Here is a 20,979-nt window from a genome sequence, read left to right on the forward strand (position 1 = left end):
TCAAACAGCGGAGTTACATTGTGCTTAATAGTGTAATAGAAGAATCTGTCCGCGTTGAATATTAATGGCTTGGGTGGAGGCGGAGACGGTCCACGCGCTACATATATTGCACCTATAAAAAAATCACAGGACCAAATCATACAGACGTATTGACCTATAAGACGTTTCCGTATACTATCCACATGTCTTGATGGAAGCGATTTACCCGTTAAAGCACGATTGACCCGTGAAATTCTTCAAATGGGACTTTCAAACAACAGAAAGTTGAAAAATTGCGACGAAGTATTTCTGTTTCGTCATGTTGCACGTTGGAAATGTCGCGAAAGAGAAACTTTATCTAGAAGTTGTACAGAATACTATAGAGAAAATTGAGAGAGAGAGAAAGAGAAAGAAAGAGAGGTACACGAGACGGTATTTTTGTTCATTTCAAATCAATGTCTGTCGTATTTTTGATCGTGCATGCGTATGTACATATATAAAATCAAATAATTTTAATAAATCAAAAAAAGTGAAATTAAATTACTACACTTTTGCTATAATTTAAAATTTCATTATTTCGATTTATTAAAATTATACAATTTTATCTTTTTTAGGATGTAAAACGATGAAAAAATGATAAATATAATTTACATATTTGTTCAAAATAAGAGTAAAATTTTTTATTCTTTTAATTAGTCTTTGATTTAACAATTCTTTTTAAATGGAATAATAAATACTTCACAGATATATTAATACGCTTATTTTCGCCTGGCAATTTGGTACATAAGTAGAAAAGCATTGTAATTTTTATATTTTAATAATAAATTTAATTATAAAAATGATATCAATTTATTGCATATAAAAATACACACGCGAAACAATAATTCAGCAAGCCAATCTATCTCCATTTTTTACAAATCATGCATGAATTGATTTTCATTAAATATCATTTAAAACAATCAAAAATAAATCAAACGTAGCTATAAAGAAAAATCGAATCATAAGAAACAGATTATAGCTTCGGCTTAAAACAACTTCTTGGATTTTTAAAATTGGATTTTTAAAATGGTATTTAAAATTCAATTTTCACATTTTATAAAAAAAAAAGATCGGATGTGACTCATCTTTGACTTCTATTATTCTTTGACTTTCTATTATTATATAATATTTGAAAATCATCAAATTTATCGCACATCCGATGAAACCGACCGTTCGACGTTCGGTTGATAATATAATAAATGATAATAATGTTAAATAATTATCTTCATTGCGAGCATTGTACATACTATGTATGCAAGTGTAAAAGTAAACCTGCGTTTAGCGGATAAACACAATACACACTTTAGACCAAAAACATAACTACGTTTACGGCATAACTTAAGACATAGGTATTAACTGTGACATGCCAATTCTGATCAATTATCAAACGTCTAAATCTTCGGCTCAGTCACATAGCCTTCGAATAAAGTTACGCTTGGCAAGTTGGATTTAATGTAATAGTAGAACGGCTGGTTTACGTCAAATTCCAATTCCGGTCCTATTATCAAAGAAACTAGCATGACCTGGACAGCTGCAAACACAATGCAAACTGTGTTATAAGACTATCTAAGAAACTTCCATCGAGTCTTTTTCGCTTGCACACGAAACACGAATATACGCTTTGCCTGTGTCATTCTTTATGCATTAATTATTGTGCTTTCTACAACTGCTTAAAGCGGAATAGATGATAGAAAAGCAGGACATTCAGTAAAGAGAAATTAAGAACTCATAGGTATGTGCATTGTTAATATAATCTTTTATATAAATAATCAATACTTTCGAAACACTTTTGTTTTGTTCGGATAAAAAATTAACCATCTCTTTAATTTCGTATAACGAATTCGCCATACGATGCATTGAAAAATAGACGTGGTAATCTTTTCCACATGCCATTTATTATATTCCTGGCGTGTTCACGTAGCCAGTGAATAAAGATTTGTTCAATGGTTCATACTGAATTTGATAAAAGAATGGTCGATTTATGTGGAACGGAGCTGGAAGACCCCCGATAATCTTAAATGTCACAGCTGTAAACAGATTAAAAAAAAAACTGCTTGTTTTGCATTCTTGATCGTTTAAGATTTTTCCCTAATGAACGTATTATCGTCGTTGCTTCGACTTTAATGTATACCTTTTTTTATCGATATTTTATCGATTACTCTACAAAAAAATTTTTGTGACCGTTTAGAGATATATAATTTAAAAAGCAAATATACATGCATGTTATTTTCTGATAAACAGTGGCATCGTTAATCGCTGATGCATGTTATTTGAAAATAAGAAAGATAAGATTACAGGAGTGTTGAAAGAAAGAGATTTTTAAATCGAATTATTATGAAAACTTGAGTAAGTGCTAAGTACGTTCAGCTAAAAAACAATAATCATAACAAAAAGGAATAGCTTGCTAATATGGAACTTCTTTATTTGAATTTAATAATAAAAATTTTAATGTATCAAACATTAAATTTTTAGATAAGAGATTCTCTACCTAACATTTTTGGTATATTTACATGATCCTCGAATAAAGATACAGAAGATGTTTCATTGTTAGGCTTTGAATACAATAATCATCAAGCGATCGACTTATTTTTAACTACATCAGAAATAACGCATTGTCAAACTTAAGGTTCAAGCTTAATATCATTTCTTATCACTTATTTTGCACGATTATTGTAATTATTTAATCATAAAAGACGATATATGTAAACGCGTTTCTCGCCGCTAAATAATTTCTATTATAGTTAGATAATTAAGTATTACAAATTATAAAAATAATTAAGTAATACGCAATTAACATCAAAATATTTAAGATTTTAGAGTTACATTGTCATAATTAAATCGAACGAGAGCTAAAAGAACAAGAGTAAAAAATGTTTTATAGCACAAGAATTATATAAAAAGAACAGTTTACCAATATTGAAGATTTAGCTTACAAATAGCGACAATTAAATTTCTAGATTGGCGATATTTTTCATAAAGTATATTTACTACACTTTTGACATGTTCACACGACTTTCGAACAAAGATACAAACGATGTCCCCTCGTTATGACAAATATAATAATAAAACGGTCGATTTACGTCGAATTCTAACGATTCGCTAAATTTTGCGCTGGGAGCCTCAAATAGAGTTGTGAATATCAAAAATAGAATATCAAAAAATCGTTAAACATTCTCTCAGATATTCTAATTCGGCAGTTTTTTTACGGAGTAATATCTATTATATTTCTGGAACGTTCACATGACCTTCGAACAGAGATATTCCTTCGTTATGGCGAATATAATAATAAAACGGTCGATTTACGTTGAATTCTAATTTGATAATAGATATTATAATGGAGCCGGGAACAATTCCTGCAGCTGTAAACAGAATATGAAAAAAATCATTAAGTATATTCTTGTTCATTTAAAGCTTTTTACGCACGTCACGGATGTATGCTCTGTCGAAGTTAGCATCCCAATTTTTTATTCCAAATGATTATATACTGCCAAATGATTGTCATATTGTCTAGCTACATAAAAAGACCGTTCAGAACATAAATACACAATTGTGTATATATATTTAAAATGAATAACACGTGATAAAATCGATAAAAGAAACAGAAGAGGGTAAATATTCTAATTCGGCAATTTTTTACTTACGGAGAAAAATCTGTTACATTTCTGGTACGTTCACACGACCCTCGAACAAAGATACGAACGAAGCTTCCTCGTTATGACGAATATAATAATAAAACGGTCGATTTACATCGAATTTTAAAAATCCCACATATGATAACTTCATAGTTAGAACTGTAAACAGAATATGGAAAAAATCGTTGTGTATTTTTTTATTTGCTTTTATACTTTTCATGCCAAAACCTTTCATGCACGTCACAAACGTATGCTCTGCCGAAGTTAGTATCTGAACTCTTTATTCAAATGATTATACCGCTAAATAATTCTCGTAAGCAGATAACTACATAAAAGACGTTTCAGAACGTAAATACGCAAATGTGAGTAACATACACTGTATGTAATACAATGTATAATAATGATGAAATCGATAGGAAGGAAATCTAAGAAAACAGAAGCAGATAAATGTAGATATTCTAATTTGGCAAATTTCCACGGAAATAAAATCTATCGCATTTTTAGTACGTTCACACGACCCTCGAACAAAGATACGAACGATGTTCTCTCGTTATGACGAATATAATAATAAAACGGTCGATTTACGTCGAATTCTAACGATTCGCTCAATTGTGCGCTGAGAGCCCCAAATAGAGCTGTAAACAGAATATGAAAAAATCATTAAGTATTTACTTGTTCATTTAAAGCTTTTACACATGTCACGAATGTATGCTCTGCCGAAGTTAACATCCCAATTTTTTATTCCAAATAATTATATATACTGCCAAACGATTGTCGTATCATCTAGCTACATAAAAAGGCCGTTCAGAAAATAAATACACAAATGTGTATATTTAAAATGAATAATACGTGGTAAAATCGATAAAAGAAACAGAAGTAGGCAGCTATTTTAATTCGGTAATTTTTTACTTACGGAGATAAATCTGTCACATTTCTGGTACGTTCACACGACCCTCGAACAAAGATACGAACGAAGCTTCCTCGTTATGACGAATATAATAATAAAACGGTTGATTTACTTCGAATTTTAAAAATCTCGCAATTAACTTCTTTATAGTTAGAGCTGTAAACAGAATGTGGAAGAAATCGTTGTGTATTTTTTTATTTGCTTTTATACTTTTCATGCCAAAACCTTTCATGCACGTCAAGAACGTATGCCCTGTCGAAATTAATGTCTCAACTCTTTATTCAAGTGATTATATCGCTAAATAATTCTCGTAATCAGATAACTACATAAAAGACGTTTCAGAATGTAAATACGTAAATGTGAATAACATACACTGTATGTATTGTGATTCAACAAATTTCCACGGAGCAAAATCTATTGCATTTCTGGTACGTTTACACGACCCTCGAACAAAGATACGAACGACGTTCCTTCGTTGTGACGAATATAATAATAAAACGGTCGATTTACGTCGAACACTAAAGGTTCTTCAAGAGGAGTTATCATACTGTCAAACGTAAGTTCCACAACTGTGAACAGAATATAAAAGATTGCTCGTTATATATTCGTTTGTTCATTCGAGACTTCTTCACTTCGTGTCACAAATATATGCTTTAACCGCTAGTTGCCACTTCAAATGAACTATCTTAATTTCTTATCAACTATTTTGTCAAATAATTATTTTAATGTCTACTGTGCAGTTATGCGGAGAATTGAAATATAAGCAATAAACAAGTATGTGGATTCGCCGCATGCATGTTCTTTGGTGAACGAAAAACATTGCACATATTATGATTGTATAAATATTACAATGTTTAAATTTTTCTCTAATTCATAATATTTCGGAAAAAATTTAAAACTTAAAAATCCTGCCAGTACAAGAATCATAACGAAAACAAACAGCTATTCGATATCGCAGATTTTTCGTTAATTTACTCGTGATTTTAGATCGGAGATGTTTTACGAAGTAATATTTATGCTTCCAGTATTTTTACATAGCCCTCGAATAAAGATATAAACGATGCTTCCCCATTATAATGAATATGATAATAGAATGGGCGATCTACGTCGAACACTAAGGGTTCCGTGATATCTATCCAAGCGCTTTCGGCAATGATTTCCACAACTGTGAACAGAATATAAGAGATCGCTCGTTACTTGATTCGCATATCATCGACTTGAGCATTCCAATTTTTTTTCACCTTACAAATTGTATTTTGTCGACGCTGCTTCAAACTTAATTTATGTATGCACGATTTCTTGTTAATTATTTTATCAAATAATTCTTTCGTATTAATAATAACTAAAGATAAATAAAGATGGTTTAGAAAGTACAGGCATATTAATCGCCCGTAATAATAATGCACATTTTATTTTAACATAAAAATAAAATGTTACACAAAATGTCAACAATTAGACATTTTAGAATCAGTTAAAATGAGATCGTAGTATTAAGAAGGCGTTAAAACAACAGTCATAACAAGCTGTCAACTAGAATTTGTGGCTTAAGTATGCTAATAAATATTAAACGTATCGAACATCGTATCTGAATTTTCAGATTAAAAATGATTCGCGTAATACATATCTTTGCCACGCTCACGCGGTCACATGATCCTTGAACGAAGATACGAACAATCTCTTGTTATAACGATCGTTATACCGTATATAATAATAAAACGGTCGATTTATTTCAAATGTCAGCGTGTGTCTAATTGTAAGTAACACAGTTTGACTTCCTGCGAATAAAATATCAATATAATCATCCTATAACATCCTGTAACGAAATACTTAACGACATCGTTTCTTTTTCATAATTTTCGTCAATGCAAAATTCCTGCACGAATGTATGCTTTGCATACGTCGAATTTGATTTGGCCCTCTTTGACAAAATATCTTTCTCCTCCAATGTTCTCTTCTCGCTCTGCTACCAATTATAATTATTGCTATAATACGCTAGCGCTGAATTTATTCGAATTTATATTATATTCATATAATTGAATTATTCATCCCAATAAAACAATAATCATGTCACTGCATGAAATTGCGAGATAATCAATTATTTGCAAAATGTAGTGAAACTATAGCAATGATCGCAAGTGATAAAATCTGTGTGAAAAGAGAAAGAGAGAAAAAGGGGTAAGCAGATTAATAGAAGATCTTACAGGATCGTGTTTAGCTGCTACCGCATTTTATGATGTTCACACGTGCGACACATCTCGTTAACTTCATAATCTCGGATCATGCACGATGCCTCGGAATAGTTCGATATTTGACCATCGCATTACGAATGAAAACGGCCTGTTCGCTTCGAAGTTCTCGAAATCAGGTAGAAATCTTCGATTGCTGATGCCTACCAGAGAAATGTCATATTTCTACCATGTAATTTTTACTAAGATTTGAAAAAGCAACCAAGAGAAGCATCGAAGTGCTTTTAAGTGGATTCGAATTGGCCTAAAGAGGACATTTGTTTACGTAGCTTTAATTTTTCATTCACAAAGAAATTTATATACTTCTCACAGAGTAATATTTAGAAAAGTTGCATGTATTATATATAATTGAAAATATTATAAAATTATGTTATATATAAAATTGTATTATTATTGTTGTGATATTATATATATTAATATTTTAGATTAATATTTTAGAAAGCTAACATTAAAATTTCTTTTATATGAGATATTAACATCAATAATAATATAGTCTTATAATAATCTTATAATTATAGTTCATTATAGATACTTTTTAATGCAGAGAAGGAAAAAATAAACATCATATCGTAAAAATTAAAATTACTAAAAAATAGTGCCTTTGAACCGATTTAAATGCACTTCGAATTCCCGTAATTTATGTTGTATTGTATGTAAAAATTAGCAAATAAAAAATAATAACAAACTAATAAATAATAAAATATATTAAAATAATAAAATAACTAACAAAAATAAAAATATTGATTAAGAGAATTCTCACGTGAAAACACAATAAAGCTATAAAAATAAAAAGGAAAAGAATAATTATTAAAATGGCCACCAATTATAAGTATTTTAAGTTTATGTAAATTATTCTCATAGAATTATCAGAAATTCTTTAAATGTTTGATGGTTTTATATGAAAGAGTAATATTTAAAAAAATGCATGTATTATATATAATTAAAAATATTATAAAATTGTGTTATTAAATCTATTTTATTATATTATATAAAATTGTATAATTAAATCTATTTTGAGGGTAATTCAGTACATATCACATAATACGTGTAATAAATTAAAAGAAAAATAGTGTCTTTTTTAATAATAATCACGTGTCTACTTAAATATGTCATAAAAACTGCACATTTTTGAACGTGTGCATAACTACATTTAATTTAAGCGGTAAAAAAATAATTTACGAAATTTATATTATTATACAAATATTGTCATGCTTCACAAGATACTATCAGATCATTTCATACAAAGATGTATGTACTTTATAAATCGAGCATCTATTATTAATCACACATCGTCGAAAAATTTTTTTCTTTTTCGGCTAATAAAATTGAGTATCGATGAGAGTACGTAATAAAAATACATGAATAATGAAAAAAAGTATCCGCGTCTTTGTCGCGCGCGTATTAACATATAAAAAAGCACTATTCTCTATCATTACGCGGAAAGATATAAATATTCATTATCACTACCACACGATCTTCGTTACGAATAACGTAACGTTGTTGTATTTAATGATCGCCAGGAAAGGATGATCGACGCGAAGTAATATAGGCTCCACCGGTTTCCAAGTACCCGAAAGAGGTCTGACAGAGGCACCTGTCAGAAGATCATTTCTTGTATCAATTATCCGTTTCAATGGATGCGCTCTTGGATGCCCAGAGCACGTGTGAAATGTTCAGATGAGATATGATTGAATTGAATATTAGTCGTGTCATGCTAGGATTTGATCAGAGCGTAGAAACTAGTTAAGAGTGCAGAAAAGGGAAAGAAGAATTTAGCGTGATGATGCATCACTGATTGCAATGAAATCAGTGAGTCAAGCAATAAAAAATCGCTCGTTTTTTTTCGGTTTTTTTTTTATAAAAGTCAATCATTTATTCAAAATGTTTTATCGGTTCAGTGCAGTGTACAGATTACTCATTATGTTCACATCTTTTTTCGTCAATTTTCTCATTAAATTGAAAAAGTTCAATCTAATCAGATGTACCAGACGTATATACTTTGTTGTCAAATGTATCGAATCGGGAAAAAGCGTAATTAATCTATTTTGTCGATATAATGTAATCGTACGATGTAATGATGCTGTAACTATTCACGTCGAAGATTGGTAGCTCGATTGATGAATATCATTACGAGAATCTCATTTATTACGCGCTTTTCATGATATATAGTTATATATGAAAGGCTCGAAAGATTTTTCACGAGAATTTCTTCCTCTCTCTTTTTCCTTAATAGTTCAGCTTTAGATCGAGGTATATTTGGTATTATGGTTAGCATATTCCAGTGAGATCATAAATTTTGTTTTCGCAAATACAGCTGTTATCGCGAATATATCCTTATCATCCGTGAACCGTGAACCGTAATTCCCCGGTAACATCAACAGACGCGTATTCTAAGTTTATTAAAGATAATTTCAACGTCGAGGTGAATGTGAAAGTTTATTTCAACTTCACATCCAATCGCTCGCGCAATTTTGTTTTTAGAAATGAGCGCTGCAGAAATTCATGAACCGTTCCTTCGAAATGAAACTTGGTGATACGAAGACAAGCTATGCTATTATCACCATAATGCATTCATGTTAATAACATGAAAGATTTAAGTCACTCATCAAGCGAGCACTCATCAAGTGTCAATAGTCATGACACTGAAACGCGCTCCATTTATTAGACATACAATTTTAATTATAAGATATTTCGATTGTTATCGAAACAGCAGATTAGATAAATATCAATACGTTATTGCATACGATTGTCGTTGTCTGACGGTAGTAATATCATAATAAGTGCAACGTGAGTAACAGGTGCATAATCAAACAAACCTGCGGTGCAGTGCGGTGCGGTGCGGTGGTATAAAGCGCTTATTAACAATGCAATAGTATGTTGGCAAAAATAAAGATACAAAGGAAAGCAACAAAAAAATAGAAAAAACAGACGGACGAAAGGCATGCTGTGCAGACTAGTAAATCTGTTGATGTAGAAAGCATGTGAGCAACATTTAGCTATCACACTCAGCTTCACGGCAGCGTACAAAATTACATACATCCGTGCCGCGGAAACTCCGAGAGGAATTTAGAATTTTGGAATCGTGAAGCACACGATTAGCGTGATTGTACACAGGCATAATCAAATTTTCTCCGAAACAATTTCTCAGAGTTTCTCAGAAGCGAAAAAGAATCTCGATGTATCCCAAATAAAATTAGGCAAAATATCATCTTGCTCTTGATATGAAATTAATATATGCATTATTATTATTTTTCTCTTGCAATTCGATTTTTGATGAATTAAATATTATGTGTTACCATTTTTCTTTTGAAGTCATAAATAATAAATAGTATACAATTGTAAAGCAACAAGAGATAAAAGGAATAATAAAACGCTAGACAAAAATATAAAGAATATCTGAAGGAAATTACAATATTTGACTTGCCTATTCTCTTCTCGCATTTAATGATTACTTATACGCGGAGTTTCAAAATAATATTTCGCCTGTTTTTTACCACAAACAAAAGTACAAGAAACGAAGCAAGGTGTACTTACCAGTGACGGCGGCCGCCTCGCTACCCTCCTCGTTAACTTCGATGAAAGCTTTTTGCACGACTTTGTCGATCTTCAGAGGTATGTCGGAAATGCCATTAAAGTTAGCCGCATTGGAGAACGGTTCAGGAAGGCCCATCTATAGCAAATAAAATCACAAATAAGATACATCAAATTTATGTTACTGATTAATTATCGGCGAAACATTGGCGTATACGAACGTACCTTAGTTTTCAATGTATCGCCAAGATCCATTTTGGACTCGGTCTTGAATAAGGGCAGGAACAGTCGGACTTCGCGTTCGTACGTTTGCGCGAGGCGAGTGCTGCATTCCGCGCTAACTTCAGCAAGTTTGTCGGTCAGCGCAGCCAGACCGTTAATTTGATTAGGTAGGATAATCACCATGCTGATCTCTTTATTCTGCGACAAGAAAAATTAAAAGCCCATAAAGAGATATTCGCCGTGAAACACGTTTGTGGCAAAATATCTCGTTTAATTTTCTAAATTTTTTTCGAAAATTTATGAGAAAGCAACATTACCGCGTACGGCAGCTCGATACATTTAGCATCGTATTCCGGCAATTCGGCGTATTTGTAGTTGCCCTTCCTGTACATAGTTGGAACTTCTACTTGGTTGGACTCGCTAACATGGAATGGGCGATTCGAGGTAGCCTGCGGATCGAACTGGTGTGCCCATTGGCCCTTGAAGTACACGGCGTTTGCGAGCACCAGCTTAGTATCATCATTCAAATCGTCTGTTATCGATAATAAAAATTATGAGCATTCTTTTAATTCAATATTCCAGTAAACTTTTATATAATTACAAAAATATAACAATTATAGTATCTACAGATAACCAAAGTATTTAGCGCTTTAGTGAGTTTCTACATTCTTTGCGATTCATTTTCTAAATTATGTTAAATTATTCGTACAAATTTAAAAAAATACAAAAATCGCATTTTCAATCATTGTAGAATTGCACAGTAAATATATTTACCCTGAGTAACGATTTTGTCGATGCGATTGTTAGTATTATCCTTGCACCAGATATTGATGGTATTCGCGGCTTCCTCGCTTTTAGCAAAGTCTACCGATTGAATGTCGGAGTGATAGTGCGTTATGAGATCCTGTTTGTATTCAGGTTTTACCGGGAAATCTTTGCCGAGAAACAACTTGTTGGCGAGCTTCAAAGTAACATTCTCAACATTCTGCAAGAATAATTTTCCACCATTCCCATTAATATTATTTGTCAATCATAAAATATATTACAAAATTAAAACTGATTCGGTAGATAAGTAATTCATGATGTAGTTTAATAATTACATGAGGAATATTTGCATTCTCTTTATAAAGATCATGTTTTATAAATAATTCGCTATAATTTGATAGTTCAGAAAATATTTACAAATTTTAAGGATTTTTATGTTCTCTAAGCTGCGTATTGTATTACAATATATCGTAATTTGATAATTACATTCAATTTCTCGATGAGATTCTGGTAACCTTCCAGGGTCTGTTGTTTCGTGGCTGGAAGCTTGAGAACATCTTTAAACTGTGCCTCGGTAGTTCCGGCAGCGCCGTCAGCCGCCATGCTCAAGGCGATGTGGGCACTCAGGGGAGAGCATATCAAATTGTTTGGGTGGTCTTGTGAAACGGTCTAAAAAAAAGATTATTCGCTATGAACATTACTTTTTCAAACTAACGATGAAAGCTTCATTCATTGCAAATACCAGAAAATTAATCAAAGTGATTGAAGAATCAGGCATTCCTTTCGATTATTTCACCATTAAATTTACTGATATGCGATATTTAGTATATTAAAATTAGTAGTCATACAGATTTTGTCAAAGCTGTTTTCTCATAATTATTTATATATAATCGCGTGATATAAAATTAATAAATAGCACAATTAGGCTGTGTACAATATTAAAATTTAATAGAGCTTTAAGAATATTTAAACTGAATTACCATACCTTGACGAAGTTGGTAGAGAACAAATTGGCGCCCTGAGAAACAGCCTGAGCAGCCAAATTATCTCCAACTGGCGTGGCCATGGTTGATGCAAACAGGCAAAATGCCAAAAAACTTCTTTGTACTGTAATAACAAAAAGAGAAAAAGATTCAATAGTAAATTTATCACAAAATTTAACATGTATGCGAATTATAGTCGAGAGTAATAAAGAAAGAAAACTTAAAATTATTATTTTTACTAGTTCATTAATTTTAATACTAACAATGACATAAACTTTTAAATACTTTTACTTATACGATCGTACTTAAAAGAAAATAAACGACGTCTCTCTTTTCTAATCCGATATTACAATGTGGCGAGATAAAATATGTGTAAAATACGTATCGTTTTGAAATAATAACGTCGCATCAAAAATCGTCGTTTTAAGCATTGTAGGATTACAGTCGAAAATCGAACACTTGCGCTCGAAGGTCGTATACAAATCGAAATAAAGTGTCAGACATGTCGTCCAAGGTGAACACGAAACTACCACATCGCTACAAACTTTATATGCACATGTTTACATATTGCGCACCCGCACAATATATGAGTGCTTTCAAGAAGCGATATGAAGATTAAAATGATTCGAAGACCAATAACAAAGTTATTTTTTATGTAAGTAATGAAATGACGTTTTAGGAACTAAAGTTTATCGATCGATAAATTTACTCGAAAATTTGCAAATGTGAAAATCGAGTCTTTAAGGGATTGTAGTTATTCAGCGACACAAGGCATGTATGTAAAATGACACAAATATTTATAAAAATTCGAATGATGAAAAAAAATATTTCTGTAATAATGATTTACTCTACTTGTCATTCACATCAATTTAAAAAATTTAACAAAGTTATTTAATTAAATATTTTGCATACCTTTCAACCATTAGTACATTTCTCGTATTAATTTTATTATCTTTGTCACCATGTTTTTTAATCGAATTATCATGATAAATCAGATATGCATGTCGTAAAGATGATAATGATTAGTAATTATTTACGATCATTACGTAACGGTACTCAAGAATTACAAATGTAATAATCAGAACACTTTTCATAATTTTCATACGTCGGGTATTATTGAATGTTTAATGTAAGTCATATCAATTGGACGTTTCCATACATTACACGTGAATTGAACATACTTTTCGATTATGATTTTAATACGTTACCAATTATGTGTATGATATATTAATACGTGCATAACAATTATTTTGATTCATTGTTGTTTAATTTGATAAAAAAATAATAGATTATAGAGAATAGACAGAATTAGATTTTTTCTTTAAATTAGAATTAACGAAGTAGGAATACAATTCAAATTTCGCGAAGAAAATTTTTATATGACCAAAAGCCACGTAACGAGCAATTATATAAATAATGATTACTCAGTTCATAAACATGTGTAAATTCAAGACAAATGACTTAAACCAAACATCGATGTTCGTCATCTTCTTTAATTGCACGATATAAACTTGTTTTCAAAAAGTTGTATATTTTGCTCGTGCTTAAAGCAAAGACGTTTTATTCTCTCTTTTTTAAATTAATAATTATCATTTAAATTCCAATGAGAAATAATTGCTCTTTCACAACTGTTAAGTAAAATCGGAAAGTCGAACTTGCCCCAGAGACATTTCTCAGAAAGCCAGACGAGGGACGCCACGACAAACAAGAATACGGGCAGCGATACCGTATAACAGGCGCGATAATAGAAAATATTACTTCAGCAGATATACGACCTCGAGTTCTATCAAGTTAACAGAGGGCAAAAGTTTGACAATTATATAAATGGCGATAACGCGACCGTTAGCGAGGTGTCAGTATGCGGGTCATTTACACAGAGGATCATCATCTTTCAAAAATATTTGTTTCAACTAATCTCTTCTGTAAATTTAACTTAAAGATTAATTTTTTGAATGCTTAAATTATAACTTTTTGTCAAGCTAAACTCTTCAAATCTTATTTTGCAATATGAATAAAAAATTATCACGATCAAATTGAATTTTTTATGATGCCTACATTTTCATGTTCAGTTTCGTCATCTGTTTTTTTTTTAACGCTTAAGTCATCGAATTCATTAGCTTTCTCAGTTTATTTAATTCAGTAAATTGATAATATTTGATGCTAAAAGAACAGGCTATTCTTTAGCCTTCAGCGTTTGTCATTGAAGGGAGGATGATGAACCTGGGACACTCTGTACATGTAATTACGTTGTTGTGTAATATAAACGATCGGGAAAAGAATGTAAAATATGTACATATTACGTGTCGTCATATGCCGATCTGTGCAAAAAATATTATTAATAATAGATTGTCTATTTAACATTTATTAATATTTTTGTGTTCGTAACAAGAATATAAATCAAAAATAAATTACATCAAGTTATGTTTATAATAATTATATAATATTTTCTCAAAACATGAAATAAAAATACGACGTGAGCAAATTATAAGCAAAAAAAAAAAATAAAATAAAAATTTCGTGAAAACCGATATACTTAAAATATTTTTTGTTAGAAATCACATTACTTTATAAGAGAATCATTATTTTTAATTTTTCTTAATGTTTTCGCACACAGAATTTACAGATTTATGTAACACTGTTAATCTTGATAGAAATTCAATATTCCAAGAATGACACTTATAGATCTTTTATACCAAGTAATTTAAATATCATTTGTATTGCGAAATATTGTGCACATGCTGTTTGTCTAATTCCCTAATTAAAAAGAATTATTTAAAGTAAGAATTAGCCACTATAAAAATAGATTAGATATCACTACGTTTAACGACACAGTAGAAATAACAAACGAGATTATCGCAGGACCATTAAACTGATGATGTTTCCTGGTGCCTCGTCGGGGAAAACCCATTAAGATACTAATGTAACAGTCGCATTATGTGCGTACGACTAATCATGTATGACAATTAGATGTACATATGCGACGGATAGGCGGATCAAAATACAACAGCAATCTCGTTCGTTAATTACAACAGTTTCTTTCTCGGAAGAGCATGATTTTCACGTGTTAAACAGAAATTGAGAAAAAAATTTGCATTAAAACATGAATTTGGATAGAAACACCGAATAATCGAAACTTAATTGATCAATTAATGTGTTCGAGTTGTAAGTTTCCTATATAACTACAATTTATCCAACAGAAATTTCCGGGAAATTACAAGTTTCTTCTTCATTTGAATCTTTTTTTTTTCTTTTCCTGCTGTTGATGACGCGAAACTCTATCTTATGATCGTGTAAGATTTTACAGGAGTTTTTACAAAAGATTTAAAATCACTTTGTTAAGAACACTTTTGTTTTTCTTTTGCAATTTTTGCACTTTATTTTATGTTAAAAGTAATTTATGTGAAATGCTTTTAATGTAAATTAAAAGTAAATGACAAGTCGTGCGCGTTCGTGTAACGCGAATTTATGAAGATATAAATAGTTTTTGTGAGTCGTAATATTTGTATGACTATTTTAGATTATAGTTCGCGTAAAGTAAAATTGTTTGATGTGAACGATAAAAGTGTACTTCGTTGTAATTTGTTGCACAATAACGTCAAGTGCAAAATAAATATTATCGGAATTAAGATATGATAGAAAAAAGTTACTGTGTATCCATGCGCCGTGAATCGAACGCTTTGAGAGTTATCTCATTTTTTTTAAAACATACTTTATCTTATTTATTTCTCTACATCCATAGCTAGAAGAAGGATGATGTGCACGTTGAATATTGACATAAATCGATGAGTAGTGAAATCAGTGCAAAAAAGCGTTTGTAAAATTCTGCAACAACAGATTAGTATATTTGCAAGAAAAAAACTACACACATATATTCTTTCTTATATTCTCACTTTAGCTTTTCATAAAATATATGATAAATCATACGTAATTCACGTAATTGTATGACGATGAATTTCAAAATAACAAATACTGAGATTGCTTCTTCTAAGTTTTATTAAATCTTCCTTTCGTGTCTGATAAAAAAAAAAACTCGAGCACGATGTGCAACATGTATGGAAAATCGTGTAATCGTTATTGAGATCTATACGCAATCATAAATTTACGCAACTGCATCGTGTTTTATAAATGCAAGACATCTGGTTGATTCCAATGTGACGATACTAATTAACTGATAAAAGAAAAGTTCACACTGCGCAACTCTGAAAATGAATCACACCGCGAGCGAGAATGGTATCCGGCATGGATCACCTTGGAGCAACCGCCATCAGCACGAGTCAAGAATTACGACTCGCCGAATAGCATTATCGCCAATACGTCAATTCGGTGCGTATCGATAAGATGCCGTTGTATCAAAAGGGGATTCGGTAAGACTTGTGTGTCCGATAACGACGTTCTTGCACAGAAAGAGAGAAAAAGCAAGAGAGAGAGAGAAAGAGAGAGACCATTTAGGATTATCGCGACTATAAAGGCAATCGTATCTAATGATCTATTTGATCTTGTTGGCGCGAAAGGAAATAAGAAACTAAAAAAAACCTAATTTAAGACAGGCGCGTTTCAAGTTTATTCTCTTTCATATTCGCTCTCGAATATCCTCTCGCACGAATTCTCTTTCTTTTATCTTCAATCTGTTGCAACGTTTTCTTAAATTCTCGATAAATAAAGCATATTTTTTAAATACTTGTTATGTCAAAGTTATGTGAAAGGTAATATAAGCAAGAAACGAAACAAAATTGACTTTGGGATCACGTTGTTGTCAAAGTACGTTGATCGGAGCAGTCGGAAATATTTGCTTACGTATTAAACATGCGTGTTATGGTATCGAAATATTATATGAATGTAAATTTAAGAAAACAATATGAAAGATTATACACAATATATAATTAATAAGAATTTTTCTAATTTATAAGATTTTCAGACGAAGATATTTTTACAGACGTAAAACAAATTAAAAAGTCTAAATATACAATTTTGATATTTGGTTCAATTTTTTTGATGCAGATAATAATGCCAATTGTTTTTCACATAAAAAGAATTTGGGAATTATTTTCACGTGTCTCGCAATCTCCGCGAAATTATGCCGGGTTATCTCCACGATTAAGAGACATCACAAATGCATTCATCGAAACATGTCACTTAGCTGAGTCTTATACTTACGCGTACGCATCTTGTTGCAACAAATTCGTCTCCTTCGAGCACCGAATGCTTACTGCGGAGGACGATCCGAGCGAGCGAGAATATAAAATATCTCCTTAGGAAAACCCCAGCCCCCGCCGAGAGAAACAAGTCCGTCGACGTAGACGTAGCGGCACGACCAATCGTGAGGAAGCGCGCATTCGTGCGGCTCGAATCGGTACCGCTGCTCCTTAATCGATCTCCGATCGCGACCCTGGGGAACCCGCGTCACACCCGGCTCGGAATACAGACGGCGCGGATACGATTCGAGGGAGATCCGAAAGCGCAACGCTCACGACGATCACCGCCTCCTTCCTCGCTTCCTCGGCGCGGAAAGCCGACTGTCGATTTTTCACGCCGATCGTCGGCTTGCAATTAGATCGAGCGCGATTCAAGGACGGCGAACGCGAGGAGACGCGCTTCCTTTAACCGCGGAGATTGAACCCAGTGTTCCCCGAAGCTTGAGAGACACATGAAAATAATTCGTCTGATTCTCATATAATAAAAAAAAAACGACACTTGGCGCGAGAACTATTTTCACAAAGTTACAGCATTGGAGATTTTAATTCACCGAAATTACAGAGATTTCAATTTATGTGTTCGATTCCCTGCTTCGTTCAGCGTCTCATTAAAGTTTGGAAAAACTATTGCACCATTATTGTATCATTTTGTCCTTGTTTTACGTTTAATTAGCGATAAAAATAAAAATGACAGAATAGCGCTGATAACGCGTTTTCCGAACGCAGCCTAAGTCATTCCTTTTATCATGATATTTTTTCGTTTTGTATGTCTATTTTTTTTTTATTTAACTTCATTTCATTTGCTCACAATTTTAAAGTTACAGGCCTGCGTTCCAAAACTTACTCGGGTAACCAAAACTCTGTAGTTTACGTCACGTTAACTATAGATTTAAGTTACCTGAGTAAAGTTTTGGAACGCAGCCCAAGCTAATATAGAAAATTCTAGCTCTCGTATTTTTTGGAATTACTAGTGGAAAGATCCCACTGAGCGAAGTTTATTTTATTCTTACTGTACAAGGTACGAAACCAGTTCTAGGAAACCAGTTGCCCAGTGCAAGGTTAAATTCATAAACGTACTAACACTTTCCCTCCACTTTGATCCTCATAATCATGCAAACATTTGTGCAGGTGCGCTTTATCTACATTTTTTTACATACTCTCGCCTTTTAAAAGCCCCTCATGGCTCAGAAAAGACATGGGAAAGAAAACAGAAGGAGACAAAACTTAGAAAAATAAGATGAGAAAAAGAAAGAAAAATTTAATTTCTTATTTCCGAATTATTGTAATGTTACATTTCGCTTAGTTATATAAGCTAAATATTGCATTGCACTCGGCATACTAATTACAACAAACGCATATTAATGCGTATTAATTTTTTTCCTTTCTTAATGATGTTAATAAAATGCGTTGGAATTTCCACCGAATTACGCGTATCATGTAACACGGGAAAATTTACTTAATCTTGTTCAATTAATGAATTTTACGTTGCTATTTTGCAGTAGACTATAGCAGACACGAATATATATCGCTGTGACATTATTAGTATCTTCCAATACAGCCGAGTTTATATCCATCGGCGTACACAAATATGCTTCCTACGAAGACCAACAGGAAAAAGTCGCGTGAAGATATATTACGTGGCAAAACCGGTTACTCTACGGGATTATCCTATAGTTTAAGACGTTATAACTTGTTAATATCGTAGTCCTGCGATAAGGACGACGGCTTAAGTACGAGTGAAATATTTCGAGAGTATAGACACGATATCGAAAATCTAAATAGACGGTTTCTTAATCCTTTTCAAATTTGCATGCTATTTCAGGCTCTGCCTCGAGTGTTAAAAGTTATTTAAGTATAAATTTATTTAATGTACTCGATTACTTAATTGAGTGAGACAGGGAGCTTCGTATAAACTTGCGTGCAAAAATTTAACTTTCATATTTATTAATTTCAACTTGAGGTCTGTGAACTCTGTTATTTTTGCAAATTAATTTAAGAGCGTATATAAATTTTTTTGCAAGTTCAACGAACGTAACTACATATTATATATGTATATGTATAAGAAAATAAACGTAGAAACCCAAGTGCTTTCCTTGTTACACAATGTAACATCAGCCTGCGTCATCAAATTACGCAGAGCGATCGGCTATTTTTATTTCTTCTACCTGCTACAAATCACCGTTAGTTTTTAAGACAGCCCGATAAGAGAAGAAAATCTTATTCACAAACACATTCCGGTTTTCCCGAAATTCCATGAATTCTATATCTGCAGAATAAGTAGGAAGAATGTGTGCGAGAAAGAAAACGTATAGAAAGAATGAGAGAAGAGAGAGACGATTAATAAGCTTTTAATTGCTTTTACAGCTTAATTAGTTACAGTGAAATAAAAAAATAGATGAGAATGACAAGTAAGTCATTTAATTTGGAAAGAAACAACGAATCTAATTTAAAAAAATTAATTTTAATTATCGCAGAGAATTTGGAGTTACATATTTATTAAAAATTCGTATGATTTCTATTTTCTTTTATTATTATCAAGATATTTTATAAATATATTTCTTCCTTATGGAAAATTTGATTTTCAACGTTTTTACTTCTTCGAATTAAATGGAGACAATTATATTTGATAATAATATTACTCTATACTATTAATTATGTTAAATATGTTTACGTTTATTATATAAGTTCATAATGTATTCCTATATCGTATTCCTACACCGTTTTCAAGGTCTTTCGTGTACAAACGTATGAATGGTCGACCTTTAATAAATTATCACTATAGTTTTTAATGCGAGGCTGTTCGAAGAATACAAAAGATATTTTTATTTATTTAAAATTTTGTACTTTTATTGTAATTAGAGTAGTTGTAGAATACAAAAAAAAGATTTTTTAATTCTCGTAGATTTATAAACTTCCAGATATGTCAATAAGATATCATCAATCGATACTAACGAAAAAAAATCTACTTTTTTACTTTAATTAATGTTAAAAAAAAGAAATAAAAATTTTCTATTAAGACGCTATTTTGACAATTATGTAGATTAATTATTATATAGATCATATCGATATAATAGAGTAAAATTATTATTTAATTACGATTAAATATTTGTAACTTTAATGATTTAATTATTTAAATGTAATTATTTTCTCTTACAGTTTCTAGAAACACAGCTAATGCTGGTACACATCTAAATATTGACGTCAGAATTATAACGTGTTTTCTTGCGATGGGTATGATTCATACGCGAGTCACGAGGGACGAAACGACACACGTTACTTGTTGTAGGGCAAGCATTATAATAAATATGCGTGTCAATTTACCAATCGGCGATTGACAGCAAAAGCAGCAAACACGAGATTCTTGTGGCACTTGGTGACTTTCGAGATTCGTTCATACGCAACCGCACCGTATTGATTAATTCTCTCTTGCGCTTCGCACTCACTCGTCTACCATGTCAATCGTCTTCGAGTTTCGATCGATTC

At 31.8% G+C, this 20,979-nt stretch overlaps 1 protein-coding gene across 12 annotated transcripts; it reads right to left on the minus strand.

Annotated features, from left to right (window-relative positions):
• Window positions 1–783: 783 nt before the first annotated feature.
• LOC105459795 (alaserpin-like) lies at window positions 784–20,919 on the minus strand. 12 transcript variants are annotated; one of them, XM_011706060.1, is made up of 9 exons: window positions 17,459–17,566; window positions 12,307–12,428; window positions 11,808–11,990; window positions 11,331–11,541; window positions 10,874–11,088; window positions 10,560–10,754; window positions 10,338–10,473; window positions 3,660–3,809; window positions 3,303–3,377 (listed from the first exon to the last, which is right to left on the minus strand). In XM_011706060.1, the coding sequence occupies exons 1-8, from the start codon at window positions 17,466–17,468 to the stop codon at window positions 3,673–3,675; spliced, it is 1,209 nt and encodes a 402-aa protein (XP_011704362.1). In that variant the 5' UTR covers window positions 17,469–17,566; the 3' UTR covers window positions 3,303–3,377; window positions 3,660–3,672. The 12 variants fall into 12 exon arrangements, with proteins under 12 accessions (XP_011704358.1, XP_011704359.1, XP_011704362.1 ...); XM_011706062.1 differs by lacking the exons at window positions 3,303–3,377; window positions 3,660–3,809 and adding exons at window positions 4,211–4,285; window positions 4,564–4,713; XM_011706056.1 differs by lacking the exons at window positions 3,303–3,377; window positions 3,660–3,809 and adding an exon at window positions 784–1,549.
• Between the last annotated feature and the right edge of the window lie 60 nt (window positions 20,920–20,979).

Source organism: Wasmannia auropunctata, unplaced genomic scaffold (genome assembly GCF_000956235.1).
Source record: "Wasmannia auropunctata unplaced genomic scaffold, wasmannia.A_1.0 LD333617.1, whole genome shotgun sequence".
Classification (NCBI taxonomy): Eukaryota; Metazoa; Arthropoda; class Insecta; order Hymenoptera; family Formicidae; genus Wasmannia; species Wasmannia auropunctata.